This window comes from Rhinoraja longicauda, chromosome 5 (assembly GCF_053455715.1).
Source record: "Rhinoraja longicauda isolate Sanriku21f chromosome 5, sRhiLon1.1, whole genome shotgun sequence".
Classification (NCBI taxonomy): domain Eukaryota; kingdom Metazoa; phylum Chordata; class Chondrichthyes; order Rajiformes; family Arhynchobatidae; genus Rhinoraja; species Rhinoraja longicauda.
Window position 1 is genome coordinate 40,632,471 of NC_135957.1, and position 27,675 is coordinate 40,660,145.

At 39.5% G+C, this 27,675-nt stretch overlaps 1 protein-coding gene across 2 annotated transcripts in view; it reads left to right on the forward strand.

Moving 5' to 3' along the window:
- The window catches only part of wdr35 (WD repeat domain 35), a 55,793-nt gene that overhangs the window by 16,358 nt on the left and 11,760 nt on the right, over positions 1 to 27,675 (forward strand). The window contains exons 9-22 of one of the 2 annotated variants that reach the window (XM_078399326.1): positions 707 to 832; positions 2,759 to 2,944; positions 4,580 to 4,612; positions 4,772 to 4,832; positions 8,144 to 8,288; positions 10,052 to 10,121; positions 13,041 to 13,094; positions 14,465 to 14,574; positions 15,270 to 15,480; positions 17,526 to 17,606; positions 23,134 to 23,270; positions 25,622 to 25,825; positions 26,103 to 26,249; positions 26,858 to 26,990. In XM_078399326.1, the coding sequence (XP_078255452.1) occupies positions 707 to 832; positions 2,759 to 2,944; positions 4,580 to 4,612; positions 4,772 to 4,832; positions 8,144 to 8,288; positions 10,052 to 10,121; positions 13,041 to 13,094; positions 14,465 to 14,574; positions 15,270 to 15,480; positions 17,526 to 17,606; positions 23,134 to 23,270; positions 25,622 to 25,825; positions 26,103 to 26,249; positions 26,858 to 26,990 (1,698 nt within the window). The remainder of the gene's footprint in view (positions 1 to 706; positions 833 to 2,758; positions 2,945 to 4,579; positions 4,613 to 4,771; positions 4,833 to 8,143; positions 8,289 to 10,051; positions 10,122 to 13,040; positions 13,095 to 14,464; positions 14,575 to 15,269; positions 15,481 to 17,525; positions 17,607 to 23,133; positions 23,271 to 25,621; positions 25,826 to 26,102; positions 26,250 to 26,857; positions 26,991 to 27,675) is intronic. The other variant, XM_078399327.1, reaches the window with a different exon arrangement.

Consider the following 27,675-nt stretch of genomic DNA (forward strand, 5'->3'; position numbering starts at 1 on the left):
CAATAGATTGGTTGTTGACCTTTAAATAAAGCTGGTTAAGACCTGCTTCATTGATGAAACCCTGTATTATCTGTAGACTTTGAATACACTATAGATGTTTGCCTAGATCCGACAAACCCAATAACAAGGAATTGCAGATGCTGGTTTATATAAAAGATAGACGCAAAATGCAGGAGTAACTCAGCCGATCAGGTGATATGGATAGGTAATCCGAAACGTCACCTATTCATTTTTTCCAGAGATGCTGCCTGACCCGCTGAGTTACTCCAGCATTTTCTGTCTGTCTTCAGACAAAGCTACTTGTTTCATGTCATTGTATATACTCAATGAACTCTGTGCACTATCTTGACATGCACACTAAGGTGTTGGTAGCAATGTCATTTAATACCACTGTCCCAACTTGAATGTGGCCATAACGGAAAGGTACTCCTGCTTTGTGGTGTATAAAGGAAGTGAAACCTAGATCAGGGTTTTTAATGATGTAGTTTAAATGTGAAGGATTAGAAGTGTGGTGGGGCTTCAGATAGGAAATACAGTAGTTTCTCAGGTGAAATGCTTCTTTAGAACTTGAAATAGCTTCTCACTTCTCACATTGTGTATACACACTAACTCAGATGAACATAATTTTCAGAAGAAAAATGCCTCCCTGAAATTTGAGGAAATGGTATAATTCTTAACTTATTTTCCTCTTTCCCATTTCTTTAAGCATTTGCGTACATTAAAAGTTCCTGGCAAACAGATGTACGCAGCATCATGGGAGGGAGGAGGGCTGAGAATCGCACTTGCTGTGGATTCTTTTATCTATTTTGCCAACATTAGACCCGATTACAAGGTAAAACCTCTTGACCCTCAAAAATGTTTTTAATATATTTTGAGGTAGACAAGGTGTTTATTGATTTTTCAAATAGAATGCTTACATTTGATGGAGTTAAGAATTAAAAAGGAAGCAATTGCTTTGCTGAGACTAACAGTTTTTTGAGGTATTAGTCATTGTGGTAATGTGTGATGTAATGAACTTCTGCAAAGTTTGCATAACAAAAGAGTAGGTAACTTATTATTTGTGAAACCTGTTTGTAAAATTTGAGATGGTGGAATACATTTGGTCAACCAGTCTCTCATTGAACTGATTAAGTGAAGATTCTCATCTGTATTAAATTGAAAAATAATGAGTGAACCAAATATGCATTTGGAAAAGATGGTTTAAAGTGACTTTATGCCAACAAACAAGATCTTGTTATTTCAAGTAACTTGCTTTCAATAATGTGGCCTTGGAAATACAAGGCACAATAATTATATTGATAATAATACTCTTAGCATTTCCTAAACATATTTGTGAAGTTGGGGTCATTTGGGTCAAATCAAATTGGATTGAGCAGGTGGGTGATTGATATCTGGGATTAGGAGATCAATTCTTAGTTGTCATTTGGGATGATTTGGGTCTAGGGGTTGTGATGGAAGGAGGGTTTTGGAAGAAGTTTGTGATCTAGTTTTGGAGTGAGAGGGGGGCAGAGTGATTGGCTGCTGACTGTGGTGTGATGCAGGTGTAATGCAGTGGAGGTTTAGCATTGTCGTGATAATAGTTAGGGGATGTCGACGTACCCAAAGATATTCAATTAAACAAAATAAAGAACACAAACAAATGCTGGCTTTCTAGCATTGGGCTAGAATAGACTCAAGCTGTACCCATTTAAATTCCACTTAGATGGAGTAACAAGCTTTGTCAAAACCTGGTTGAACTGAGATGACCCAGTGACAGGTCCAATCCAGAATTGTTCAGAATAATTTCCCCTGGAAATACTCCTTAAAAAAAAGCATTCCATAGGGAGTAACATTGTTACGTATAAGCTGAGAAGCAAAATCACTGATCTTTGCAAGTACAGGTCATGTTCTGAAGTACTCACTGAATTTCTGGGTTGGTGGATTTAACTCAACCACCATGTTCAACATTAGAGAACAATATTTGTGCGTTTGTTAAAGAAACTGATGAATGGGAAATTTCTAGGCCAAAATGTTAATACAAACAGGAAATGAAGAAAATGCACATATTACTCAGTTAATATGTTAATATTCTCAGAAGATCTTTTGGCATAACCGATTGCTAAAATGGGTTCCTTCTGTAAGACTGACCAAAACAAAATATTTAGAAGCCCCCTTTCTGCCTTGTTCAATTTGAATGAACAGTCCTGATTGAGACAGGCTTTTTGACATTTCCTGGTTTATTTCAGATTTATTTAATTCACAGTGCTTGTTTTTAATTTTTTTAATGTTTTTCAAATCTCATTATTATTATCACAATTTACTATATAAAAGGAGAGATAAGATTTGCTAATACATAAAGCATTGTTGAGACTATCTTGATCTACCATTGTTGAGACTATCTTGATCTACCATATCACTGAAGTAAAGGAAATTATAAGGAAATAGGAAAGTCAAAATTAGTGCATGAAAATTATTTGATTGATGTTTATTTATCAATAAGAATTTTAATAACATTTACTTAAGAGGCTCTTTGAGAATATTTAAACTTGTAATAAATGCTTTTACACTAGTCATGTGAAGCACAATGTTGTAAATTTAGAAATGCAAACAATGCAAAATAAAGAAACTGAAGAGATGAAAAGTTGATTAACAGAATTACCTGTGCAATCTTTTGATGCACTTTTAAAAATAATTCATGAAGATAAAACGGCACAGTTTTATTAAATAATTAGCTTGTTTGTTTTCAGAAATTGTGTTGATTCTTTTTATCTTTTGGCAGTGGGGTTATTGTTGCAATACAGTAGTATATGCATACACCAGACCCGATCGCTTGGAATACTGTGTAGTCTTTTGGGACACCAAGAACAATGAAAAATATATAAAGTATGTAAAGAGTCTGATTTCAATAACCACATGTGGTGACTTCTGTATTTTAGCAACTAAGGCTGATGAGAGTTCTCTTCAGGTAAGAAATTATCTTTTTTAGCATTATATATAAATTTAACACCCTCAAAAGGAAATCATTAGTACTGTAACTGATATAGTTAATCAACTGTTTAGATGGCATTTCTTCATAAAGTAACACTAACAAAGTGCATTCAAAATGTGGTCTGGAAATTGCAAGGTGTGGCACAATAGAGAGCAAATTAAGTTGAGGTACAGAAAATAATGGAAAAGGTGCTATAGGTTTAAAGAGTTATGTAGAGTACTCCTGCAGTAAAAGTTATCTGTCGCCATAATAGCAGTTGAGAATGGCAAGATATAGGATAATATTTAATTCTCTAAACAAGCTTCAAATATCCTAAAGGATGATATAAATGTAGATATTAAAATAAATATACATAATGTACACTGCTTGTGCCTTGGGATCATCAGTACCCCTTTCCTGCTTTCTCCCCATATCCTTTGATTCTGTTAGACCTAAAAGTTATATCCAACGCTCTCTTGAAAACATCCAGTGAAGTGGCCTCCATTGCCTTCTGTGGCAGAGAATTCCACAGATTCACAACTCTCTGGGTTAAAAAGTTTTTCTTCATCTCAGTCCTAAATGGCCTACCCCTTATTCTCAAACTATGACCCCTGGTTATGGACTCCCCCAACATTGGGAACATTTTTCCTGCATCTAGTCTGTACAAACCTTTAAGAATTTTATATGTTTCTATACGACCCCCTCTCATCCTTCGAAATTCCAGTGAATATAAACCCAGTCGATCCATTCTTTCCCGTCAGTCCCGCCATCCTGGGAATTGACCTGTTGAACCTATGCTGCACTCTCTCAATAGCAAGAATGTCCTTCCTCAAATTAGGAGACCAAAACTGAACACAATACTCCAGGTGTGGTCTCACCAGGGCACTGTACAACTGCAGTAGGACCTCCTTGCTCCTATACTCAAATCCTCTCAATGAAGGCCAGCCAACATGCCATTTTCTTTCTTCACTGCCTGCTGTACCTGCATGCTTACTTTCAGTGACAGATGTACAAGGACACCCAAGTCTCGTTGCACCTCCCCTTTTCCTAATCTGACACCATTCAGATAATGTGTCGGAAAGAACTGCAGATGCTGGTTTGAAATTGAAGGTTGTCACAGAATGCTGGAGTAACTTAGCGGATCAGGCTGCATCTCTGGAGAGAAGTCTGAAGAAGGGTCCCGACCCAAAACGTCACCCATTCCTTCTCTCCAGAGAGGCTGCCTGACCCGTTGAGTTACTCTAGCATTTTGTGTCTACCATTCTGATAATAATCTGCCTTCTTGTTCTTGCCACCAAAGTGGATAACCTCACATTTATTCACATTATGCTGCATCTGCCCACTCACCCAACCTATCCAAGTCACCCTGCAGCCTCATAGAGTCCTCCTCACAGCTCACCCTGCCACCCTGCCTACAGAGAACATGGGTAACCTACTGAGCTAGATGCAAAACCATGAGAATTTCTGAATTATTGAACAGCGCATTATCAGAACATATTGATTATTTCATACTTGTCATAATACTTGGTTATGTTTTGCATTTCAACAGCAACTATAACTATCTGTTCCATAATTTATTACTTGCTGTTGATAAGATATTTTTGTTTTCTGTTTCTGTGCTGCTCTTGGAAGGATGAGAATGAGGTGGATCCTGTAGGTGCTATGGTAATCATTTCCAAAACCGAGTTTTCAAAACAGTAATATATGTGGGTTTATTCTGATTTTCAGTCTATTTTGCATAATTGCTATTAATTAACTTTCTAATTACACAACTTGAATATTTTGAAAGTATTTATTTTTATATCTTCTATTCCCTTGTTTTAGTATGTGCTTGTACTGTGTAATTCCATTGGAACTCCCTTGGATTCAAAATATATTGATCTTGGTGAGTACACAAATCGCATTTGATTTGAAGTTATGAAAGGTATTGATTCCATTGGGCTTGTTTGATCTTAGTTTCTTTATTTGTGACCTATTAAGACTTGTTAAAACTCTGACAAAACTTGCATCTGATTTTTCAGAAATCCTAATGGTCTGGTTCACTCATTGTTAGCAAGAAGCTCATGCAGCCAGAGATAGGGGTTTAGAACATAAACTGGGTTTGCAGCTGGAGCCAGGATTGGGGTCTGGAATGCCAGGGGTCAGGAACCTGGATAGATTTGTAGCTAGTGCAGGGATCTGGAGTGTTTCTGTATTTTCCACGTAAAGAGTTTTCATGGAAGGTTTCACATATTCTTGGTGTTACTATATTCAGGCTGTTCTGTGTTGATAAGAAGTAGAACATTAGACTCTGTTGCCCAGCATTAATTAAGAGTGCTGTTAATTGTGTGTTTTGAACAACATTCTGCTCCTTTGATTTTAGTTTGGAGATACAGCGTGGAAACAAGCCCTTCGGCCCACTGAGACCAACGATCATCTATCTGTACACTAATTCTATGTTATCCCAGCTTAGCATGCTACCCACTAGGGGCAGTTTACAGAAGCCGATTAACCTACAAACCCACACTTCTGGGATGTGTGAGGAAATCGGAGCACCCGGAGGAAACCCACTCAGTCATGGGGAGGACATACAAACTCCGCATGGATAACACCCATAGTCATGATCGGACCTGGGTCCGTACGAAGTTTGTATATTCTCCTTGTGACCGTGTGGTTTAAGGCAGCGATTCTACCATTGCTTTGCTATGCTACTCTATTTTTTGTAAGGTCATGAAATCTATCATTGGAAAGGTAGAATGTGTGCATGCAAATGCCATTGTTCTTTGTTCTGAATGTGCTACAGTCAGAATCATATGGACCATTAATATTTGTCAAATTTCTCTGAAATCAATTTGAATTATTAAATTTAAAAAAAAACAGTGGGACAAATATTAAATTGACGTTAATTTTCAATGTAAGCTTTCCATTGAATAAGAATTCAAGCAGATTAGAAGCAAATCATTCTCAATCCTGAAAATGATTCTGAAGTCATGTATGTTTGAAAATTTAACTGATAAATTGAATTGTCCACTTCCATCTAGAGGAACCAGCCCCATAATATGGTATTTATAGATTAATGTAGATTAATTTTCAGTCAGCTAATTTCTCTCTGCCTTGAAAGACGACTTTTAGTGATGCTCAACATTATGAGAGAACTATTTAACTGCAGCCATTTTATTACCAGATACATTTAACTTCGTTAAAAGGTAAATATGTTAGGTTGAGCCTACATTTAGTCTTGAGCAATGAATGACTTCTGTTATTTCACTAGTCTATATTTTACAGTGAGACCTTTCAGCAGTATGTTTTAGATGAGCCAAGTATTCTCTTTTTCTGTCTCGGTGACAGCCTGTAAAATTCTTTTTCAGTGCGCTAATCTATCCGTACACAAGAGTTCTCGGATGTTTAAAAAAATGGATGTGTTTAGCTGACATAATGCTGGAATTCTCAGCCACAGTCATTTGAAGCCTGGCCAATTCCATATCTAGGCATATTTGGGGTCCAGCATTGAAGGACACTTTTTTGAAACTTTCCTGGAATTTTATAAAATTCTGTGATATATTTTAAAATCACAGTCAAATTTCAACAATAAATTTTGAAAGGGATTACAAAGTGAGTTATACTATTTTTTTTCATCGTGGCAAATCATGCATTCAAAAATAACTTAAATTTTAAATACTTCTGTAGCTAATTTTTTTTAAAAATGTGATTTTTATTGAAGTTATTATTCAGGCAAATCACAATTTAATGCAAATTAAAGAACTATATTTTGAAATAATTAATACATCCCGTAATTGTATTAAAATTGTAATGATACCACCGAAAATAAGAACAATGTGAAAGCCACCCAAATACAGAACATATTCCAAATTTTTCAAGCATTATAGTTTCCCAAACCCTGAACTTCCTAAAGAACATTTATAAAAATGCTTAATCCAGAAGCATTTGAGTGCTATAATTCCTCATAATTTTATCTTGCTCGCTGAATTTTTGCTGTATTTATCAGGTTTTTAGCACATTGATAATACCCTTTTCTGATGATATATTTGTAGGAGTTTGAAAATTTCTTCCAAATAGGTTCTCCAAGAGGAGGTTGGGAGTTGGTAGGGCATGGGGAATTTGGTTAATTTTATTTATTTTTTCTTTATTTAGGATTGAACATGTATTATGGAAAGTGAGCTAAATATGCACTACCTTTGCTATATCTATCTTTAAATGATACTAGACCAAGTGGACCCATTGGGCCCAAACCACTCCTGCATTGGTGCAGTACCCTCTTCCCCCCCTCCTCTCCCTCCCCCCCTCTCTCTCCCTCCCTCGCCCCCTCACCCCCATCCCCCCTCACCCCCATCCCCCCTCCCCCTCTCTCTCTCCCCCCCTCCCCCTTCGGGTTGCCTCTCCTGCATTGGTGCAGCACTCCCTCCTCCCCCACTCCCTCCCCCCTCCCCTCCCTCCCCCCTCCCTCCCAGGAGCAACCTACAGTTGCCGTTGCAACCCTCCTCCCGGCCCGGGCGGCCGCCTTTGGTGGAGCGGGGGTGGGGGGAGAGTCCTGTTCTGTCCCGGTGTGGGGATGTTCAGTGGTAGATGGCGGTGGCTCTCCCACTGTTGCTGAACCGCTAGACTCTGGGCGACGCGGGTAAGGCGCTGAGCCGGCCGGGGAGAGGAGGGGGGGACAGGGGTGCCGAGGCAGCGCCAGTCCCAGGCCTTGGCCTCCACCTCCAACAATGCCTGGCCTCACCGCCACTGCTGCCGCCTTTCCCCTTGGCCCACCTCAGGCTCGCAGTTACCCGGTCACGTCCAGACCCAGGCCCAGGCTCCGGCTGCTTCCCCTGGCACCATGCCTGGCTCTCCCGCCCCCAAGAGACAGGCGGCTTACCCTGCTCAACGGGCCTCAACTGCGCAGGCGCGGACGCTTTGTTCTGCACACCCGCAGATGCGGCAGCCAATGGAGTCAACGGAGCCCCAACTGCGCATGCGTGATTCTTTAACTTTAAAATGTGAATAACTTTAAAAATACAACACCGATTTCAATGAAACTTCTTCCATAGGACCACGGGGCGACAGTGAGTAAGGTGGACCTAAAATTGTCGTGTGATCATGTACCGTTTTGGCTGTGGTTCAGGAACAAACGAACAAGCGAGAGTTTTAGTATGTAGATAGTGCCATGTTTATTATCTGACTTTTTTTGGTATTAATTTTAGATCACTTTTGTTACAGATCCCTTGTTTGTAACCATGACAAAGACACATGTCATTGTAGCCTCCAAAGAAGCATTCTATATCTGGCAGTATCGTGTGGCAAAGAAACTCACAGCAATGGAAATCAACCAAGTGGCACCAACAAGAAAGGAGGGTCGAGAAAGGTTTGTATTGTAAGATATTTGAGATGTAACCAATTTTGACCTGCCAGAATAATAACAGCAATGAAAATGTGACTCAATAGTAGCAACAGTCACTGTGCCCCTATCCTAAACATTGGCCAACAACCCAACTAAAAGATCAACATGTGTCAAAGGTGGATAATGGCAAGATCGGGTATGCCTGTGCTATGAGAGGAATAGTATTCCTGATTGTCTCTTGTAATTTAACTACAAATTCCCATTAAACAGGGTTTTGCCCTTCGGCAATTTATGGATTATGATGTTATGCACTGTTGATTATGATGGGTTGCACTGGTTGCATGTTGAGAAATGCCTGATAATAATCGAGCAGGAGCGGAATGTGCTTGGGGTGTTCAAGTTAGGGATCGAGCAAGTGTAGTTTGTGTGCTTGGTGCATGCCAACTGCATCCTACTGCACCACAGTTCTTTTGCTCTTATTTTTAAATATCAGGTTAGAAGTCCAAGTTCAAAAATAAAATGTGTTAAAATAAAGGCAAATATCCTTTTACCATTATGTTTAAATTATAAACTAATTTCCCACAAGTGTATTGGTAGCTCAGACAAGTCAGCATGTTCAAGGAAAGTTCCAATCCTCATTTTGTTTTGAGTCCAACTCCATGTTGCCCATTTTTGAGAATTCTGGTTCAACCCAATATCCCTGTGACCTTTTATATATTTTTCTTTCACTCCCCCCGCTGTGAAAGTCTCTTTTGAAATACATAAATTGTTATTTTGTGTTAGGACATCGAGCCTTAATCAGATAATGATTCCATTGTGTTGGAAAAAAATGCAGATGCTGGTTTAAATCGAAGGTAGACACAAAATGCTGGAGTAATTCAGCGGGACAGGCAGCATCTCTGGAGAGAAGGAATGGGTGACGTTTCGGGTTGAGACCCTTTTTCAGACTGATGTCTGGGGAGTGGGCGGGACAGAGTAAGAATGTAGTTGGAGACAGTAAGACTGGTGGGAGAACTGGGAAGGGGGAGGGGATGGAGAGAGAGAGGGAAAGCAAGGGCTATTTGAAGTTAGAGAAGTCATTGTTCATACCACTAGGGTGTAAGCTACCCAAGCGAAATATGAGGTGTGGTTCCTCCAATTTGCGCTGGGCCTCACTCTGACAATGGAGGAGCCTGCTCTTGGTCTCGCTGATGTACAGAAGTTGACACCTGGAACAGCGAATACAGTAGATGAGGTTGGAGGAGGTGCAAGTGAACCTCTGCCTTACCTGAAAAGTCTTTTGGTGTCCTTGGGTGGAGTTGAGGGGGGAGGTAAAGGGACAGGTGTTGCATGTCCTGCTGTTGCAAGGGAAAGTACCTGGGGAGGGAGTGGTTTGGGTGTGAAGGGACGAGTTGACCAGGGAGTTGCGGAGGGAACGGTCTCTGCGGAAAGCAGAAAGGTACGGAGATGGGAAGATGTGGCCAGTAGTGGGATCCCATTGGAGGTGGCGAAAATGTTGGAGGATTATATGCTGTTCTATTGTTTTCTTTGTAAATTGTAAGTTTGACAAAATGCTTTGAGTTTGATTTAGTTTTGCTGTTGGGCAACTACTATTAGACAATTTATTATGTCAGGTATTAACTCCATTTAAACTTCAATCAATCATCTTTAAAAAAAATGTATATTTTGTTATACTCTGGTATCCTTCCAATTATAGTTCTCCAAAAATACCTCGTATTTGTTTTAGTTTTGAATGTTTTAACTTGATTATTTTGTAACAGAAATTTGCCTATTTCTTTTATTGATAGAATTTATCATATTGATGATGAGACATCAATTACAGGAGATGGAAGCCTCGATTTCAGTAGAGCTTTTTCAGTAAGTGTTTCTTTCTAATCTGACAGAAGGGCATTCTGCATATTTGGAAATTATACTAGAAATACTACAGTGCCATATATCATCACTAAGTCGAGGTATTAAGGAGGATTGTTAGAACGCCTTATACAATGAAACAAAGTGAAGGCACTCAAAGCCTGATATATTTCCTGAGAACAGATTCACTCCTTGCTGTTTGCATGTTTCGTACAGATGGATTTGCATGGAGTCTTTCAGCACCCATCTAAGGGCTGCTTTTCAAAGGGGATGACAGCATGAATTTAATCGATTTTTTTTACAGAAAAGGCAATCCGGGGAGTAAAAATGAGGTACGAGGGTACGCTAGCCAATAATATAAAGGAGGATAGTAAAAGATTTTTTAGGTATGTGAAGAGGAAAAAAATAGTTAAGGCAAATGTGGATGCCTTGAAGACAGAAGCAGGGGAATTTATTATGGGGAACAAGGAAATGGCAGACGGGTTGAACCGGTACTTTGGATCTGCCTTCACTAAGGGAAGATACAAACAATCTCCCAGATATTCCAGTGGCCAGAGATCCTAGGGTGACAGAGGAACTGAAGGAAATTCACATTAGGCAGGAAATGGTGTTGGGTAGACTGATGGGACTGAAGGCTGATAAATCCCCAGGGCCTGATGGTCTGCATCCCAGGGTACTTAAGGAGGTGGTTCTAGAAATCGTAGCGCATTGTTGATCATTTTCCAATGTTCTATAGATTCAGGATCAGTTCCTGTGGATTGGAGGGTAGCTAATGTTATCCCACTTTTTAAGAAAGGAGGGAGAGAGAAAACAGGAAATTATAGACCAGTTAGTCTGACATCAGTGGTGGGGAAGATGCTGGAGTCAATTATAAAAGACAAAATTGCAGAGCATTTGGATAGCAGTAACAGGATTGTTCCAAGTCGGCATGGATTTACGAAGGGGACTAATCTTCTGGAATTTTTTGAGGATGTTACTAGGAAAATTGACAGGGGGGAGCCGGTGGATGTAGTGTACCTTGACTTTCAGAAAGCCTTCGACAAGGTTCCACATAGGAGATTATGGGCAAAATTAGAGCACATGGTATTGGGGGTAGGGTACTGACATGGATAGAAAATTGGTTGGCAGACAGAAAGCAAAGAGTGGGGATAAATGGGTCTCTTTCAGAATGGCAGGCAGTGACTAGTGGGGTACCGCAAGGCTCGGTGCTGGGACCGCAGCTATTTACAATATACATTAATGACTTGGATGAAGGGATTAAAAGTACCATTAGCAAATTTGCAGATGATACAAAGCTGGGTGGCAGTGTGAACTGTGAGGAAGATGCTATGAGGTTGCAGGGTGACTTGGACAGATTGTGTGAGTGGGCGGATGCATGGCAGATGCAGTTTAATGTGGATAAGTGTGAGGTTACCACTTTGGTGGTAAGAATAGGAAAGCAGATTATTATCTGAATGGTGTCAAGTTAGGAAAAGGGGACGTACAACGAGATCTGGGTGTCCTAGTGCATCAGCCACTGAAAGGAAGCATGCAGGTACAGCAGGCAGTGAAGAAAGCCAATGGAATGTTGGCGTTCATAAGAAGAGGAGATGAGTAAAGGAGCAAAGAGGTCCTTCTGCAGTTGTACAGGGCCTTAGTGAGACCGCACCTGGAGTACTGTGTGCAGTTCTGGTCTCCAAATATTCCAATATTCTTGCTATTGAGGGCGTGCAGCGTAGGTTTACTAGGTTAATTCCCAGAATGGCGGGACTGTCATATGTTGAAAGACTGGAGCGACTAGGCTTGTATACACTGGAATTTAGAAGGATGAGAGGGGATCTTATCGAAACGTACAAGATTATTAAGTGGTTGGACACGTTAGAGGCAGGAAACTTGTTTCCAATGTTGGGGAGTCCAGAACCAGGGTCCACAGTTTAAGAATAAGGGGTAGGCCATTTAGAACGGAGATGAGGAAAAACGTTTTCAGTTGGAGTTGTAAATCTGTGGAATTCTCTGCCTCAGAGGCAGCGGAGGCCAATTCTCTGAATGCTTTCAAGAGAGAGCTAGATAGAGCTCTTAAGGATAGCAGAGTCAGGGGGTATGGGGAGAAGGCAGGAACGAGGTACTGATTGAGAATGATCAGCCATGATCACATTGTATGGTGGTGCAGGCTCGAATGGCCTACTCCTGCACTATTGGCTATTGTCTATAGATTGTAACCTTCTTCTGCTAATTCTGCCTTAATTGTTACTCTGCTGTCCATGTCTTCATGGATTCATTTATTCCTGTAAAGTGTTATCCATTTTTGTAGAATATATCTTTGCAGCATTGCTGAGATATAGCTAGAATGTAATTTATTATGAATATAATTTTAACTTTTATTAAGGATAGTGTATTATTTTGTTCATGTTCATTGCTTGTGATGTTTAAAACTTGGCTTGATTTTTAAGTTTGAGCATTACTGATGACCCCTGCGTTACAGCTGTTTGGGTAACAGAAATTGATCTGTATATCACATTATGGAAAATTGTGATAAGGATCGTTTTCCAGGAATTCACAAATCATTCACAAAAAAATCAAATATGAAATAAAATTTGCTCTTATGGAGTAATTCTAATACAAAGGTACACAAAGCTTGATATACTTCCTGAAAACAGAGTCACTCCTTGCTGTTTGCTCTTTTGGAATTGATATGGAAAAACTTAAATAACTAAACATACCATTTATATTTATTTCATCTTGCGCTGCTTAATGCGATGGATCGTTTTCCAGCAAAGCAAACCCACTCTCCCCAAAACGGGGGTCGCCTGTATTAGTAGCTATCTGAATCTGAAATTAGCTTTATTTGAGTGTAGAAAACTCAACATTAACAGGGAATAAATGAATACTTATGATTTACCTATTTAAATTTATGGTATAAAATCTTTTTGTTCTGTTCTTCCCCAGGCAACAAAGGATGCGATCTGCTGCATCACAGCATCTGATAAGATATTGATCATGGTGATTACATTTTTTAATCTAGTGTAGAAGTATTTTAATATGACACTCTTTTTAATAGAAAACTGCTAATTAATATGTTGGTACATGTTGAAAGTTCTTATCCCCCTTCTTCCATAATTGCTGTTACTGATTGAGTTGCACAAATTTGGTAATTAATGCCTCTTTTAGAGGTGGGGCGAGTGGCAATAGTTATTTAGCTTGCTGAATAACCAGACTATCATTGGACATTTCTGGATAGGGATCATGCTAGGGAGGGAAGTTGCACAGGTAACAAAAATGTGCACAGGCCATTTGTGAAAGGCCACATCATGAGTGAAGAATGTTTTTCAGATTGTAGACCTGCTTGCAGGAGATTTTTTAAAATCTTTCCAGCACTTACTATTTGCCCCCAAATGACACAATGTGGTTCTTACGGATAGTAAAGCTGTTATTTTCACCTTGATCTGGAGCCAGCACTCCATGCTTATTATTATTAGAAATCAAAGTTTTTCATTAACATTGAATGTGAGGCATGTCTGAAGATCCAGTTCCCGGCGTTTCAAATTAAAGCTTGACTTGAATCCAGAAAAGAGTACATGAAGAGTGGAATAAAGGACTGCAGTTATTTGCTTGTATCGAAGAAAATGATTTGTTAAATGTGGAGAACTGAAATTGCTTAATTTCCCTGGGAAGTCCAAGTGATAATGCTTGAACCAAGTAAATTTGATCAAAGGTAGACACAAAATGCTGGAGTAACTCAGCGGGTCAGGCAGCATCTCAGGAGAGAAAGAATGGATGACGTTTCAGGTCGAGACCCTTCTTGATCAAAACTGGTGCTGTGAAGTAAAACAGCAATTCTTTTATACAAGCCATTTTTAAGGATGGCATAAAAGCTTGAAGGGTTTAACACAATGGTATCTCTTTTCCGAAGACCGAGATAACCTGATTCAGGTTTCACTTAATTTATTTTTGTGCTATGTTCCTGTCTAAAGATTTTCTTTAGCTGGATTGAAATAATTGTTACCTCTATTCCAAAGACAAGGTTTGACTTATTAAAGCCAGGCAGCATGGGTGTAATCAAAAATTGCTATTATAGTTTAGTTCTACTCTTGTGATGTGTTAAAGATCTTTCATATTTGAACAAAAAGGTAGATTCACTATATTGCCAAAGATAGCTGTTTCCATCATTTGCCTAATTCTCTAAATATTTGAAGTGGAAACTCTGGATTTCCACATTATATCCTTATGATGTGGACCCAAGACAAGGTGATTGTGAGGTGTCATTTAGGAAGTGGAAATGAAACCAAAATAACTGCTGCAGAGAATATTAGGAAGGAAATAGTTTTGACTAGTTATGTACAAAATGAGTTACATTGACTTATATTTTCCAGGGTCGTGAGTCAGGAAAACTTCATAAATACAGTTTACCAAATGTTGGCCTGCTTCAAAAGTATCAGTTGAACTGCAGAAGTTACCAGTTGTCATTGAACTGTAATTCCAGGTGAGTTTCTCGTGTGAGACCAAAGGGTGGAATTCTGTAATTTCTTACGGGAGATTGCTTTTTGGGAAATAAACTCTTAAGGTATCCGGCATAAATATAATCCCAGAAGCAACATCCTGCAGATTTTGTGCTATGCTTTGCTGGATGCCACTGCACAGATCAAAGGTCATTTGTTCATGATGGAACAGGTGCAGGGAGAAACCTAGAATGATAAAATCAAAGACATTGTGAACCATATACTTATCCGAGTTCAAGTAACAATATAGTTTTCCTATGAGTGATATATCACAAAAAAGCATAACGTAATGCAGTCTAATTTGTAGACAAAGTTGTGAGTTACAGTTATTGTGGTATGGTGGTTATCTAGGAATTTATTTATTTTTATTTTTGATGGATATTTCTTTTCTGTATGGAAAGGAATTTTTGAACTCATTGAGAATGAATTTGTTTTTTTTTAAATTGTTGCGTAATTTGGTTGCAATTTCCTCCATTTATACTTTATACCTCAGGATGTTTTACTTTACTGTAGGTGTTAGAAGTGGCAGTCTGAACCTTTTGGTAAAGCTGTATCCAACTGCATGTTGATCATATTCAATGTCTAACTGTAGTTTGAAATATACCAAAATGGTAGTTGATATAAACAAATTGAATAATATTAAATTTATGTACTAATAATATATTTTTTATCTGTCTAGCCGCCTTGCCATCATTGATATTACAGGTATTTTGACATTCTTTGACCTTGAAACAAGAATAATGGATAGTACGGGACAGCAAGTAGTGGGTGAGGAGATGAAATTTGAGCGGAAAGATGTTTGGGATATGAAGTGGGCAAATGACAACCCAGATTTGTTTGCCATGATGGAGAAGACCAGGATGTATGTTTTCAGAAACTTGGACCCTGAGGTGATTGCTTTATACAAATTGATTTATGTATTTCTTAAGTTAAAAGTAATGTGAGATTTCAGAAAACCAAAACAAAATGCTGGGGAAAGGCTCATCCGATATGGTGGTAACTGTGAAGAAACGGTGGGAGTTATTGTTCTAGATATGGTAACATTTAAACTTTTGATTTGATGTGTGTCAAGAGAATGTGTGAAAATCTAAAGATAAAGGTGATGAGTGGGGTAGCAATCAAAGAATAAATTACTTAAAAAAAACCAGGACACAGCTAACAAGAAGCTTGAGGGGAGCAAGTACCGGGAATCAATTTCCTAATAAGAATATATGCCACTGTTCCTTATGCCTGCATTGAATTTGAATGAAGCAGTACAGAAGGCAAAGATAGATGGATCTGAGAGGGGATGAACAGAAACATGAAAAGGCAAGTGACATAGCAAGGAGTTTGTAAGCACAATTTTATTGTAAGTTTTCAACAGAACAGGCACCATTCAGTAGCGAGCAGCAAATATTTCACTTGTGTGTATCATAGTTGCTGCTTAACTTGCTACTTCGCCTGAAAGCAGTATTTGATGTTCTGATCAGAGGGGTCGTAATGGAACAGATTAATGCCATAGGAAGAGGTCAGGGAAAAAGGGAGAATGTGATAAAGACATAGCTCAAGGTAAGACAGTGTAAGGATTCTCCCTGATACCTATTCTGAGTTTAGTCTGAACCTCTTGTGTCAGGGTAAAATCAGATTCAGAACAACATGATCCAGAGCTTTTATTCTTTAAAAATATTTTTAAAACTAAGTAAAAACTATAATGAATATCATAGGGAGTTTTACATTAGAAACATTTCAAGATTGTACAACAAAATTGAGTGTAATCATGCAATGTAACATATTATAGATTGACACCTTTGTATTCAGACAATCTTACACAGCTTAAACTATAACTTGAACCAACATGCATTTCCAAATCACCCTTGCAATCTCTCAAGTGTTCGCATTTCAACTGGTGGCAATCCTGTCCAAAGTCTCTTGCAAATTGTCTCCAGCTTGCCCTGATGCACACTATAATACAAAAGTAACACTAATAACTGTTAATGCAACAATCTTCCTCAGTACAGTACCATGTGTCCAAATAAGTGCATGGACTAAGCAAAAATCAAAGTGCTGGAGGAACTCTGTGGGTCAGGTGGCATTTGTGGAGGGTATGGACCGACAATGTTTTGGGTCAGAACCCTCTCTTCAGACTGATTGATTTAATTAGTTCTAGTCATCAATTTTCAGAGGCGTTGTTTTGAGGGGAAATAAATCATGTTTATCAGCACCTTGAAAAGTTCTCGCTTGTGTGACTCATCTATTGAAATGGAAGTTCAATGGAAATCGTGCCACAGAAGCTCCATAGAGAAACAAGATAAATTAATTGTGTCATTGGACTAGTTTGCAGATTCTTCTGAATACAGACAGTTCTTGAATTTAAAAAAAAAATCCTGCTAATCCTCATCGCATACTGAGATGGAAATTTTGGTTAATTTTTAGTCAATGTTCACGGATAAATGTGAAGATTGACATGGGTTTGGTTTAAAGAGGAAGTACAGTTCAAACCCACTTTAAAATTAAGCTTGAGTCTTGATTTGAGTCTGACGGTGTGTTGACTAGTCATTTGTAACCATTTCTTCCATCTGCTCTTTTCTAATAAGCCGACCTGCTGGCAATATTTCTGGCAAATCAAGCTGTCAATAATTATTGAGGTTTTGTAAGGCAAAAAAAACAATCTCAGAATGATGGCCATTTTTTGCCTGCAGGGAATAGGTTAAAATTGCCACTTACAGTTTAAAAGTTGATATATTTGACAGGTTGACGAATACGTTAGTTACTGATTTTTATCATTGTGCATTCCAAATGTATTTTTGATGTATTTGAGACAGGCTGTGTTCTGAAAATGTAACTGGTAATCAGTTGAAATGTGTAGAAAGTTATAGTTTAAAATTTGGAGTTTTGATGTTTTGGACTTTGGAGTTTTGATGTTTTAAATCTGGCATGTTACTATTCATCTTTATAGGAACCAATTCAAACATCTGGGTATATATGCAATTTTGAAAACTTGGAAATCAAGTCTGTACTTTTGGATGAAATTCTGAAGGTAAGTTTTGGTGTAATATTTATCAAGTGGATCAAATAAACAATTAGGAAACTATTTAACATAATGTTTGGTTTAGTTTAGAGATACAGCGCGGTAACAGGACCTTTGGCCCACTGGGTCCGCACCAACCAGCAATACCCGCACATTGACACCATCTTACACACACTAGGGACAATTTATACTTATACCAAGCCAATTTACCTACATGTCCGTACATCTTTGGAGTGTGGGAGAAAACCGAAGATATCGGAGAAAACCTACGCAGTCATGGGGAGAACGTACAAATTCCGTACAGACAACACCAGTAGTCAGGATCGAACGGGAGTTTCCAGCGCTGTCAGGCAGCAACTCTACGCTGCGCCCCATGCCACGCTCGGTGGTATGTTAACAAATATAAAGTTAACAAAGATATGTTAACAATGAATATTTTTATAATATTTTTCCATTTTCATTTTTGATTTATCTAATATTTATCAATTGCATCCTACGGCCAGATCATTGCTGTTTTATGGCTCTTTCTATATAATTTTTGAATTCTCAACCTCAATCAGTCAAATCAAAGTTGCAGGAGAGTGTGGTGGTATGCTAAAAACCCAGCAAAAGAAATAGCTTGGTAGTATTAGGTCATGTGCTCAAAGCCTCACAGTTGAGAGGAATGAGGTTGGGTTGAAAGGATGAGTTGGGCCAAAGAGCCTTTTTCCACGCTAATTTAAAACCCATGTGGTCAAAAGGAGAAAGGACAGAAATGAAAAATTATGGGATTACAAGGACAGTGTCAACATGGATAGTAAGATAAAAATCTAGACGGCAGTGTGGGCAGTTTTTGCAAGTCTGGCCAGAGTGTACAGTGTTGTTCCGCAGTGAATAGATGTAGGAACATGGTTCCCAATGAATGACCTGGCTTCGTGCAGAGATGTGCGATTTCAAAGTTTGCAGATGAGCTAATAAATATACAATGAATTGGCCAGTCACTAATCAACTTTGGTAGGAAAATAAAGTGCATTAGAGTTTTAAACAATGAAAGCCAAGGAAGAGCTGAGTTGATAGCTTTTAAGTACTTAATTGAGCAGAAACTCAGTATTTTTAATACAAATTGAACTGCAGTTTTTCACTCCCGTTGACTACCAGCCCAGGACACTGTTGCACTGATGGACTCCTTGTGGAGTTCAATGGGACACCCAAATCTTCTCAGATTTTCCAGTGCTCTGCGTATGAAACTGGTCCTTTGAGCCTGTGCCAGCTTCGGCCGAGTGCAAGGACAGCAGCCTCATTGAAATCTATAGGAAGAACTGACTGCCAGGAAAATGGTACATAGAACCTATTTTATTTGCTTCAGTTAAATATATTTGTTAAATATATTGATTATTATTTTCAATTTAATCTTTACTATTTTGGATATTCACAGGTATTTTTGAGTGCTTGTGAATATCAGCAGTCCATCCCTGTCCCCTTCCACCTACTTCCCTCCTTCTGGCTTTACAATTCACTCTTCTTTTCTCCTTTTTGTCTTTTCATCTCTAGCATTTGTCTGTCCATCTGTCAAAACCCCCTCACTTGTCACAATCAAACTTGCCCCTATCACTTAGCAGACTTTGTCCTGCCCCCAACTCTTTTTTAGCTGTCTCCCCCTCCTGCAATCAGTCTGAAGAATGGCCCCGACCTGACATGTTGCCTACCTGTTCCTCCAGAAATGCTGCCTGACCTGCGGAGTTACTCCAGCACATTGTTTTGCTCATATTTCAGCATCTGCACTTTTTATGTCTTCAACTCATTTAATATTTATTTGCTCATCTGCAAACTTTGAAATGGCACAGCACAATAGACCAGGTCATTAATCGTGAGCCATGTTCCTGAACTATTCCCTGGGGAACAACTTTGCACACATTTTTCAGACCTGACCTTTTGTTTTGTTTATTATCTTTTTGCACCTATCACCTACCACCTTCTTTCTCAAATCTCCCCCTCCCACCTTTGCCTATTATCCATTTCCTCACCTATCGCCTACCAGCCCCAATTTCATCTTTCCCTCTCATATCCTTTATATTGGCTATCTTCCCTCAACACTCTCAGTGCTGATGCAGAGTTTCGACTCAGTGTCGACCATCTTTGCCCCCACAGATGCCGTTTCACCTGTTGAATTCCGCCAGCAGTTTCTTATCTTTGATAACATGATGTCATTGATGCCACAGTGTAAAGCTGTTGAAAAAATTATCTGGTTGATAATGTAAGATTGCAGTTAGACAGCGCGTGAACACAAACAAAGGAACATAAAATAAGTGAACACAAAGAATCAAACATAAAATATTTTTTTCTGTTAGAGAACCCGTATGGCTTCTTTCTTTGTCATTTGGCCTATTGAATCTATGCCGGTTCTCAGCACATTCCCCAATTTACTTCCCATTAATCAATTTCCTCGTTTATTAACGACCCCTGATTCTCACACCAGATACCCGCTCTAGAGGCAATTTGCAGTAGCCAAACCAAGCTATTAGTCATAGAGTCATATAGCATGGAAACAGTGGAAACGGGCCCTTCAGCCCAACTTGCCATGCCAATTCAAGATGCCCCATTTACAGTAGTCCCACCTCCCTGTGCTTGGCCTATATCCTTCTAAACCTTTGTACCTGTCCAAATATCTTTTAAACGTTGTGATACTACCACCTCAACTACCTTCTCATGTAGTTTGTTCCATATTCCCACCATCCTGTATGAAAATGTCGCCCCTCAGGTTCCTATTAAATTTTTCCCTTCTCACTGTAAACCTTTGTCCTCTGGTTCTTGATTTCCTCGACTCTCGGTAGAAGACTGTGCATTCAACCTATTTCTTCCTCTCATTATCTTATACGGCTCTACAAGATCACTTATCATCCTCGTGTGCTCCAAGGAATGAAGTCCTAGCCTGCACAACTTCTCCCTATAGCTCAGGCCCTCAAGTCTTGGCAATGTTAATGACCTTTGGTATGTGGGAGGAAACTGAAATGTCTAGGGGGAACCCTTGCATTCACAGGGAGAATGTGCAGACTTCATACAGACTACACTGAAGTCAGACTATACAGAATCAAACCAAGTTTATTGGATGCCTGGGAGTTATGGCCCTCTCCCCCTCATTGTTGTAAAGGGAGCACCTGAAGACCATGTGCAAATGTGGAAGCCATGCATGTTATTGTAAAGAACTTGCTCACACATTCTACTAAACACAACTGTCTCAGAGTTTGCAGTTGCAGTACAGCACACTGCAAACCCACAGTAAAAACAGGCTATTCTCCTCAGTCAAAGAAGAAGCTACCCTTATATTTGGGAGGAGGCAGGGTTAATGGTAAGGGAAAGGGAGAAAAGCAGGAAAGTGGAGCCAAGTGGATAGCTATCTCAAGGAGCTTGTGTCGGTGCGAGGATAACAGTAGCCTCCTCAATACAACCTGTTGGCAATTCTGATTTGAAAGTAGGTGTTTTGTGTGTGTTGATTACAATTCGAGGTAGAGCAAGGTATTTAATATAAAGACTGCCGAATTAAGAATGTACCAGTGTCGTTGCAGAATCATATTTTCTAGAGAAGAATATATATTGTAATAAAGATAGACACAAAATGCTGGAATAACTCAGTGGGACAGGCAGCATCTCTGGAGAGAAGGAATGGGTGAGGTTTCGGGTCGAGACCCTTCTTCAGTCTGAAGAAGGGTCTCGCCCTGAAACGTCATCCATTCCGAAGGGACTCGACCCGAAACGTCACCCATTCCTTCTCTCCAGAGGTGCTGCCTGACCTGCTGAGTTACTCCAGCATTTTATGTCTATCTTCGGTCTAAACCAGCATCTGCAGTTCTTTCCTACACAATATATATTGTATTGCTGAGTGCAGTCTGTGTATATTTACTAATTTCCTGCTAATGTTGCACAAGTAATTAGTACTACTTCCTTCTCTTACTTAGCTGCCATTCTGCGGACTATGGTTTAATTCTTACTGTTGCGTACCAACTATTATTTAGTTTTTGGAACTATATTCTGATGAGGCATTGGCATTTGGTGTTGCACTTACTCTAGAATTTGTTCCCTGAATGACTGAAAATAGGCTAATATATGAAATTCAGGGCCTCTGTCACCTTTTCCCATTATAAAGTCTGATCCTGCTTTTCCTCCCTATTTAAACCCAATAAAAATAACTGGTACTCATGGTGCACACTGGTCAGATTCGATCTAACGTTGGAAAGGGTAGTGGGTAGGCATTAGATTTCTACAGGATGTGGGTTTATTGCTGAATTCAACTGTGTGATTCCAGGTGCTCTATCCAATTTTTGGTTGCTCTAATCAACCTGCTGAGCAGGTGCAAAAGTGATTGTGCTCTCACTGCATAATAATTTTGTATTCATCAGCAATTGTTTCTTTATTGAATTATAAGATCAATTTACACAGTTTCTTGATCTACATTTGTCTTACAGTAAAGTTCAATTTTAGGACATAAAATCTATTGGTTTACATTGTGCTTAAGATGTTTTTCTTTGGAATTTTATCAGCATGCCAGCAATGGCTGCCTCGCCAACAGTCTGTCTTTCCCTTCCTTCTCTGTTGTTTCTTCAGTATGTTAAATGGATGTTTTAGTGTTCTTTAGTTTGTTTTATGTGGGGGGTTGGGAAAACTTTTTTTTAATCTCTTACCTCGACGGAGATGCAAATTTTATTTTCTGTATCGTATCTCCGTCCACACTGCGGCCTAACATCGAGGAGCTGGATGCCGACTTCGGGAGCTCCAACTGCGGGAGCCTGCAGGACTTTAACACCGTGAGCTTGCGATCCCTTTGCCAGGGATCGATCTCGGAGCTCCGACCACGGGAGCCTGCAGACTTTAACATCGCGGAGCTCGCGGTCTCTGGTTAGAGACCGACTTTGGGAGCTCCACGAGCTCCACGAGCAGGAGCTTCGACTGCCCCGACGCGAGAGCTTTGATCGCCCCAACGCAGGGGTTTCGACCGCCGGCTGCGGGAGCTTCGATTGTCCCGACGGATGGTTCGACTACCCTGACCGTGTGAGAAAAATGAGGGAAGACGATTAGACTTTATTGCCTTCCATCACAGTCAGGAATGTGGAATCCGTTGTGGTGGATGTTTATGTTAACTTTTATGTAGTGGTGTGTCTTGTTGCTTTTTTTGGTATGGCTGTATGGTAATATGAATATCACTGTACCTTAATTGGTACACGTGACACTAAAAGACCTTTGAAAAGCATTAACGTGACACTGAAATATTCCTCACTCTTTCTGGCTTTCAGTCAGCATTAGGAATCAATTACTGCTTAACTCTCCCTGTTGCATTCTCCATTTCTAACAAGGAGGAGCAATTATCTTCCCACCAAAGGCTGACGAATGCCATCAACAGTGTAATCAGCATAATGATGTTGATTCCATATCTACCATGCAGCATTAATACATCATTTTCTATTTCTGCAGTCAGAGTAGTTTTAATCAAGAAAAATCTCATTGTTGATTATTTATCTTGTGGATTCAGTTAACTCAATTCACATTGCCTTTATTATTCTCTCAGGAGCCAAGTCAACCCAACAAAGACTTTATGATCAATTTTGAAATCCGTTCACTACGTGATAGTCGAAGCCTGATTGAGACTGTAGGCATTGAAGATGCCTGCACATTCATTGAGGAGAACCCACATCCTAGACTTTGGTGAGAGGTATATCTAGACAATAAATGCTTCACTACTAATATTTTCTTTTTTTCAAAGTTTACAACCACGTATTTTTGCTGCTCTCATATGCAACCGCATTTTGCAGCCATCCCTTGGAGTGAAGGGTAGGACACAGGCAGGAAATGGGTGATGGCAGGATATTGTTTGGGCAAGAACAGAACCATGATGGTAATGTTGGAAATGGTTGTCTTTTTCTGCAGTATGCAAGGACTGGTCCAGAAATACATTCCCAGCATTGCTTTCCTTTTGACTCCTGTCCCTTTTGAATAAGTTCATCAAGGTTTTTCTGGAGAAAATAATAATTCTCTAAAATGCAGAGCTGGTAAAAGGGAAGTGTAATCAAAATAACATTGGGCTTAACCTAGAAACAATATCTACTTGAATCACCCTCTCTCCCCTCCCCCTCTCTCCCAGCACCAGTGAGATCTGTGCCACTCCTCCACTCTCTTCCCCGGCCCCGTCTCCCTCTAGGTCAGCGAAATAAGAACAAACAAGTGAAACTTCCCTCCTCGCCGCTGCCGCTCACCCCGGGGATGCGGGACTTCTGAACAACAACTACACTTGTGTTTGTTCTTATTCGACACCCTCCCCCTCCGCGCCCTCCCGCTCTCACCCACTGCTCCCTCCACCCTGACTCCTTCCCCCCCCATCTCTCTCCCCCCCCCCCAACTCTCTCCCCCCAACTCTCTCTCCCCCCCCAACTCTCTCTCCTCCCAACTCTCTCTTCCCCCCACTCTCTCTCCCCCCACTCTCTCTCCCCTCACTCTCTCCCCCCCATTCTCTCCCCCCCACTCTCTCTCCCCCCCCACTCTCTCCCCCCCACTCTCTCCCCCTCCCCACCACTCTCTCCCCCTCCCCATCTCTCTCCCCTCCACTCTCTCTCCCCCCACTCTCTCTCCCCCACCCTCTCTCCCCCCCACCCTCTCTCCCCCCCACCCTCTCTCCCCCCACTCTCTCTCCCCCCCACTCTCTCTCTCTCCCCCACTCTCTCTCCCCCCCTCTCCGCCCCCCCTTCTCTCTCCCCCCCCCCTTCTCTCTCCCCCCCCTCCCCCCTCTTCCCCAGTGGTGGTCACTCTATTCTTTCTGTTTTATAAATAATTGGAAACCTACATATTTCAAGCTCTTTTTAAAAATTGAAGATTATTTATTTGTTGCCATAGAGATCTAATGTAAACTAACCTAATCTAACCTAACCTAGTTTAACCTTTCCTAATCTAATCTAACGTAACCTAGTCTAAACTTTTTTGAGTTAATTAAATTTGTAAAACTCACACTTCTTTATTTTTTCCTACGGCCCTCAAAAATGTGCCAAATATATAATGTGGCCCTCATGCTGAAAAGTTTGGAGGCCCCTGACCTGGAACATGCCCTGCAATCACTTGTCTAGCCTATTTCTTCCACGAGAATGGCCAAGGATAGCATGTATGTGTTGAAGCCATTATTTGCCCTCCTCTCCAATGCAGACACCATTATGGTCTGGAAAGATATCGCAGTTCCTACAACAAATCCTGGAACTTCCTCCAGCACTGAGACCACATACATCATCTTAAGACAAGCCCAAGAATCTGATACCAGAACTGGGAGTTTATAGATGTCTGGAAATACAAGTTAAGGAAAAACTAAGTAATGTACATTTTGTCCTTAACATGATGTCTGGAATGTGTCTATTTTATCTGTAAGGAATTTGATGATTTCATGCCAATGACATTAATCCTTCAAGAAACCATATTTGACTTGGCTTTTCTTTTTTTATTATTTATTTGTGGAACATGGCCAGTCTAACATTTATTGACCATATCTTGTCCTTGTAATGGCAGTGGTGGGTCATACCTTGTGGCACTGTAAACTAATTACTTACCATATAAATAACTAATGGAATATGTTTTCAAAAATATTAGTGCAAATGCACCTTTCCTCTGTTTCTGAATAAGAAAACATGAAAAATAAGCGAGAGAAGCGAGAAAATCTTGGCAACCAGTATACGAGGGTAAACTTATTTAATTGCAGTCATTCGGTGCCCTTCTTTTATTTTCTCAACAGTATGTAGCCATTGGAGGCAATATTGTATAAATGTATTACTTCTAACATTCTTTCAAATGCATATTTGCTGTTGAATGCACAAAAATACGTTGTATATCATTGTAACAAATTATTGGTTATTTTAAAATGCACTAATAGTTATGCTTTTTATTTTGCTTTTAGGTATAAATGATAATAAACTTTCACTTTACTACAATTATGTACTTTTCTAATATTGTAAAATATATATAAATAAATAGATGTAACTAATGTTTTGGTTGCTAATGAGCGGCTTTATCTTGTACCTTAGGCGCCTACTTGCAGAAGCTGCTCTACAAAGACTTGACCTTAAAACAGCAGAGCAGGCATTTGTCCGATGTAAAGATTACCAGGGGATTGAGTTTGTCAAACGTCTAGGAAATCTTCAGAGTGAATCCATGAAACAGGCAGAAGTTGCAGCTTACTTTGGAAGATTTGAAGAGGCTGAGAGGATGTATCTAAACATGGATAGAAGGTGTTTACTAAACTGATGAGTATCCTTCAGATGCATATTTGGACTTCTCTACTGGTTTGGCAGCTAGGTCACTAAGTTTATCAGGACGGTGATAGATTTGGGGACAAAAGGGGTATAAAGTATGTGGGAGGAAATTAGAGTTAATTTGGACACTGACCCCAATTTCATATGTTCTTAATTATTTGATTAGCTTTGGGATAGGGAAATACAGTTTATGCTGAATGTACTCATTTATGCTGAATGTATTCCATGTAACTATTGTCAATTCTACCTTTAGAGATCTGGCCATCGATCTAAGAATCAAGTTGGGAGACTGGTTTCGAGTACTGCAATTACTAAAGACTGGTTCTGGTGATGCTGACGATGCTTTGCTTGAGCAGGCTTACAATGCTATTGGAGACTATTTTGCAGATCGCCAGAAGTGGTAACAAGATGTTTACACAAAATAATTTAAATAAAACTAAATATAGAAGCTCTGGTGCTGCAAATTAGAAATCTATGCATGATTAATAGAAAGCCTTACAAAGAGGTCAATATCAGGCATTTTTCAATTTCCCCACTGATTCTATTTGTCTTCTGATAGGAGTTTTGCCAGGTGTCCATTATAACAAAACTTTCAGGAACCATATATGTTTTTGGCAGTTGCAGATCATTGCTCCATGTTAGCTACCATTCCAACAACTTTTACACTTCCATACTGCACATTTGATGTCAATTTCACCGTATAGCCTTTCCCAATAGAATTTGTAAATTCACTACTTTTCTACACCCACTACAGCTTTCCATTCAAACAAGTCCCAGGGAATAAAGGGGTGCTAATTGGCACCACTAAGTTGTTAAAAAAATTAACAAATATATTACATTTCACTAAAATTTGTATCCAAAAGGATGTAATGAAATTACACACATATTATTGGAGAAAATGCATTTTGTTATTTTTTGATAGTTGAGGCCAAATATTTAAATGGATACTGTATACTAAAGAAGATCATTCAGAAAGGATGCGATTTGAAATTATTTTGACATTTACAGGATGAATGCCGTTCAATATTATGTTCAAGGGCGGAATCAGGAACGACTGGCAGAGTGTTACTACATGCTTGAAGATTATGATGGTTTAGATAAACTGGCCAATGCCCTTCCAGAAAATAATAAGCTGCTTCCAGTAAGTGAAAATAATGCATTCTTGTTGGAATGAAATATTCAGGTTCATTTCAGTACAAAAGTAGGATAAAATAAATCTGTGAAGTAAATTAAAAGATATGTTACATTTTAAAAGAAGTACTCGGAAGCAAAATGTTGTTGTAACTGGTGAATCAAATTACAAGTGCAATCTAATAAATGATCGATTCATTATTTGGAAAAATATCATAATTTAATTCTTTGTTACATTGATACAATGTTGTGAAAGTTTGTATGTTACTCATTAAATCACTATAAATTATTCAAACGAGGTGATTTTGATATATAGGTTTGTTAAACAGTAATATTTGGTGGTTACTTTTAATTGACTGGTTGAGTTAGTTGTTAACTTTTTTGTTAGCTGCATTTTAAAATGGGGAGTGGTCTGAGATAATTGGAATGGCATTGAGTAATATTTGACAGTGCCTAACCATGGGGGAGAGTAAGATGCATTGGTAGAGAAATTGGAAAGGAAGAAGGATCTTATATCCACACAAGATGGGGGAGTAGGGGACTATTGAAGTAAGCTGTTATGTCAGTGGGAATAGAGAATCATGTAACTTGTTGCTAGGAGTTTAACCAATTTGCTAGTGAGAGGATTTGAGTACAGGAGCAAGGAGATCCTACTGTACAGGGCCCTGGTGAGACCACACCTGGAGTATTGTGTG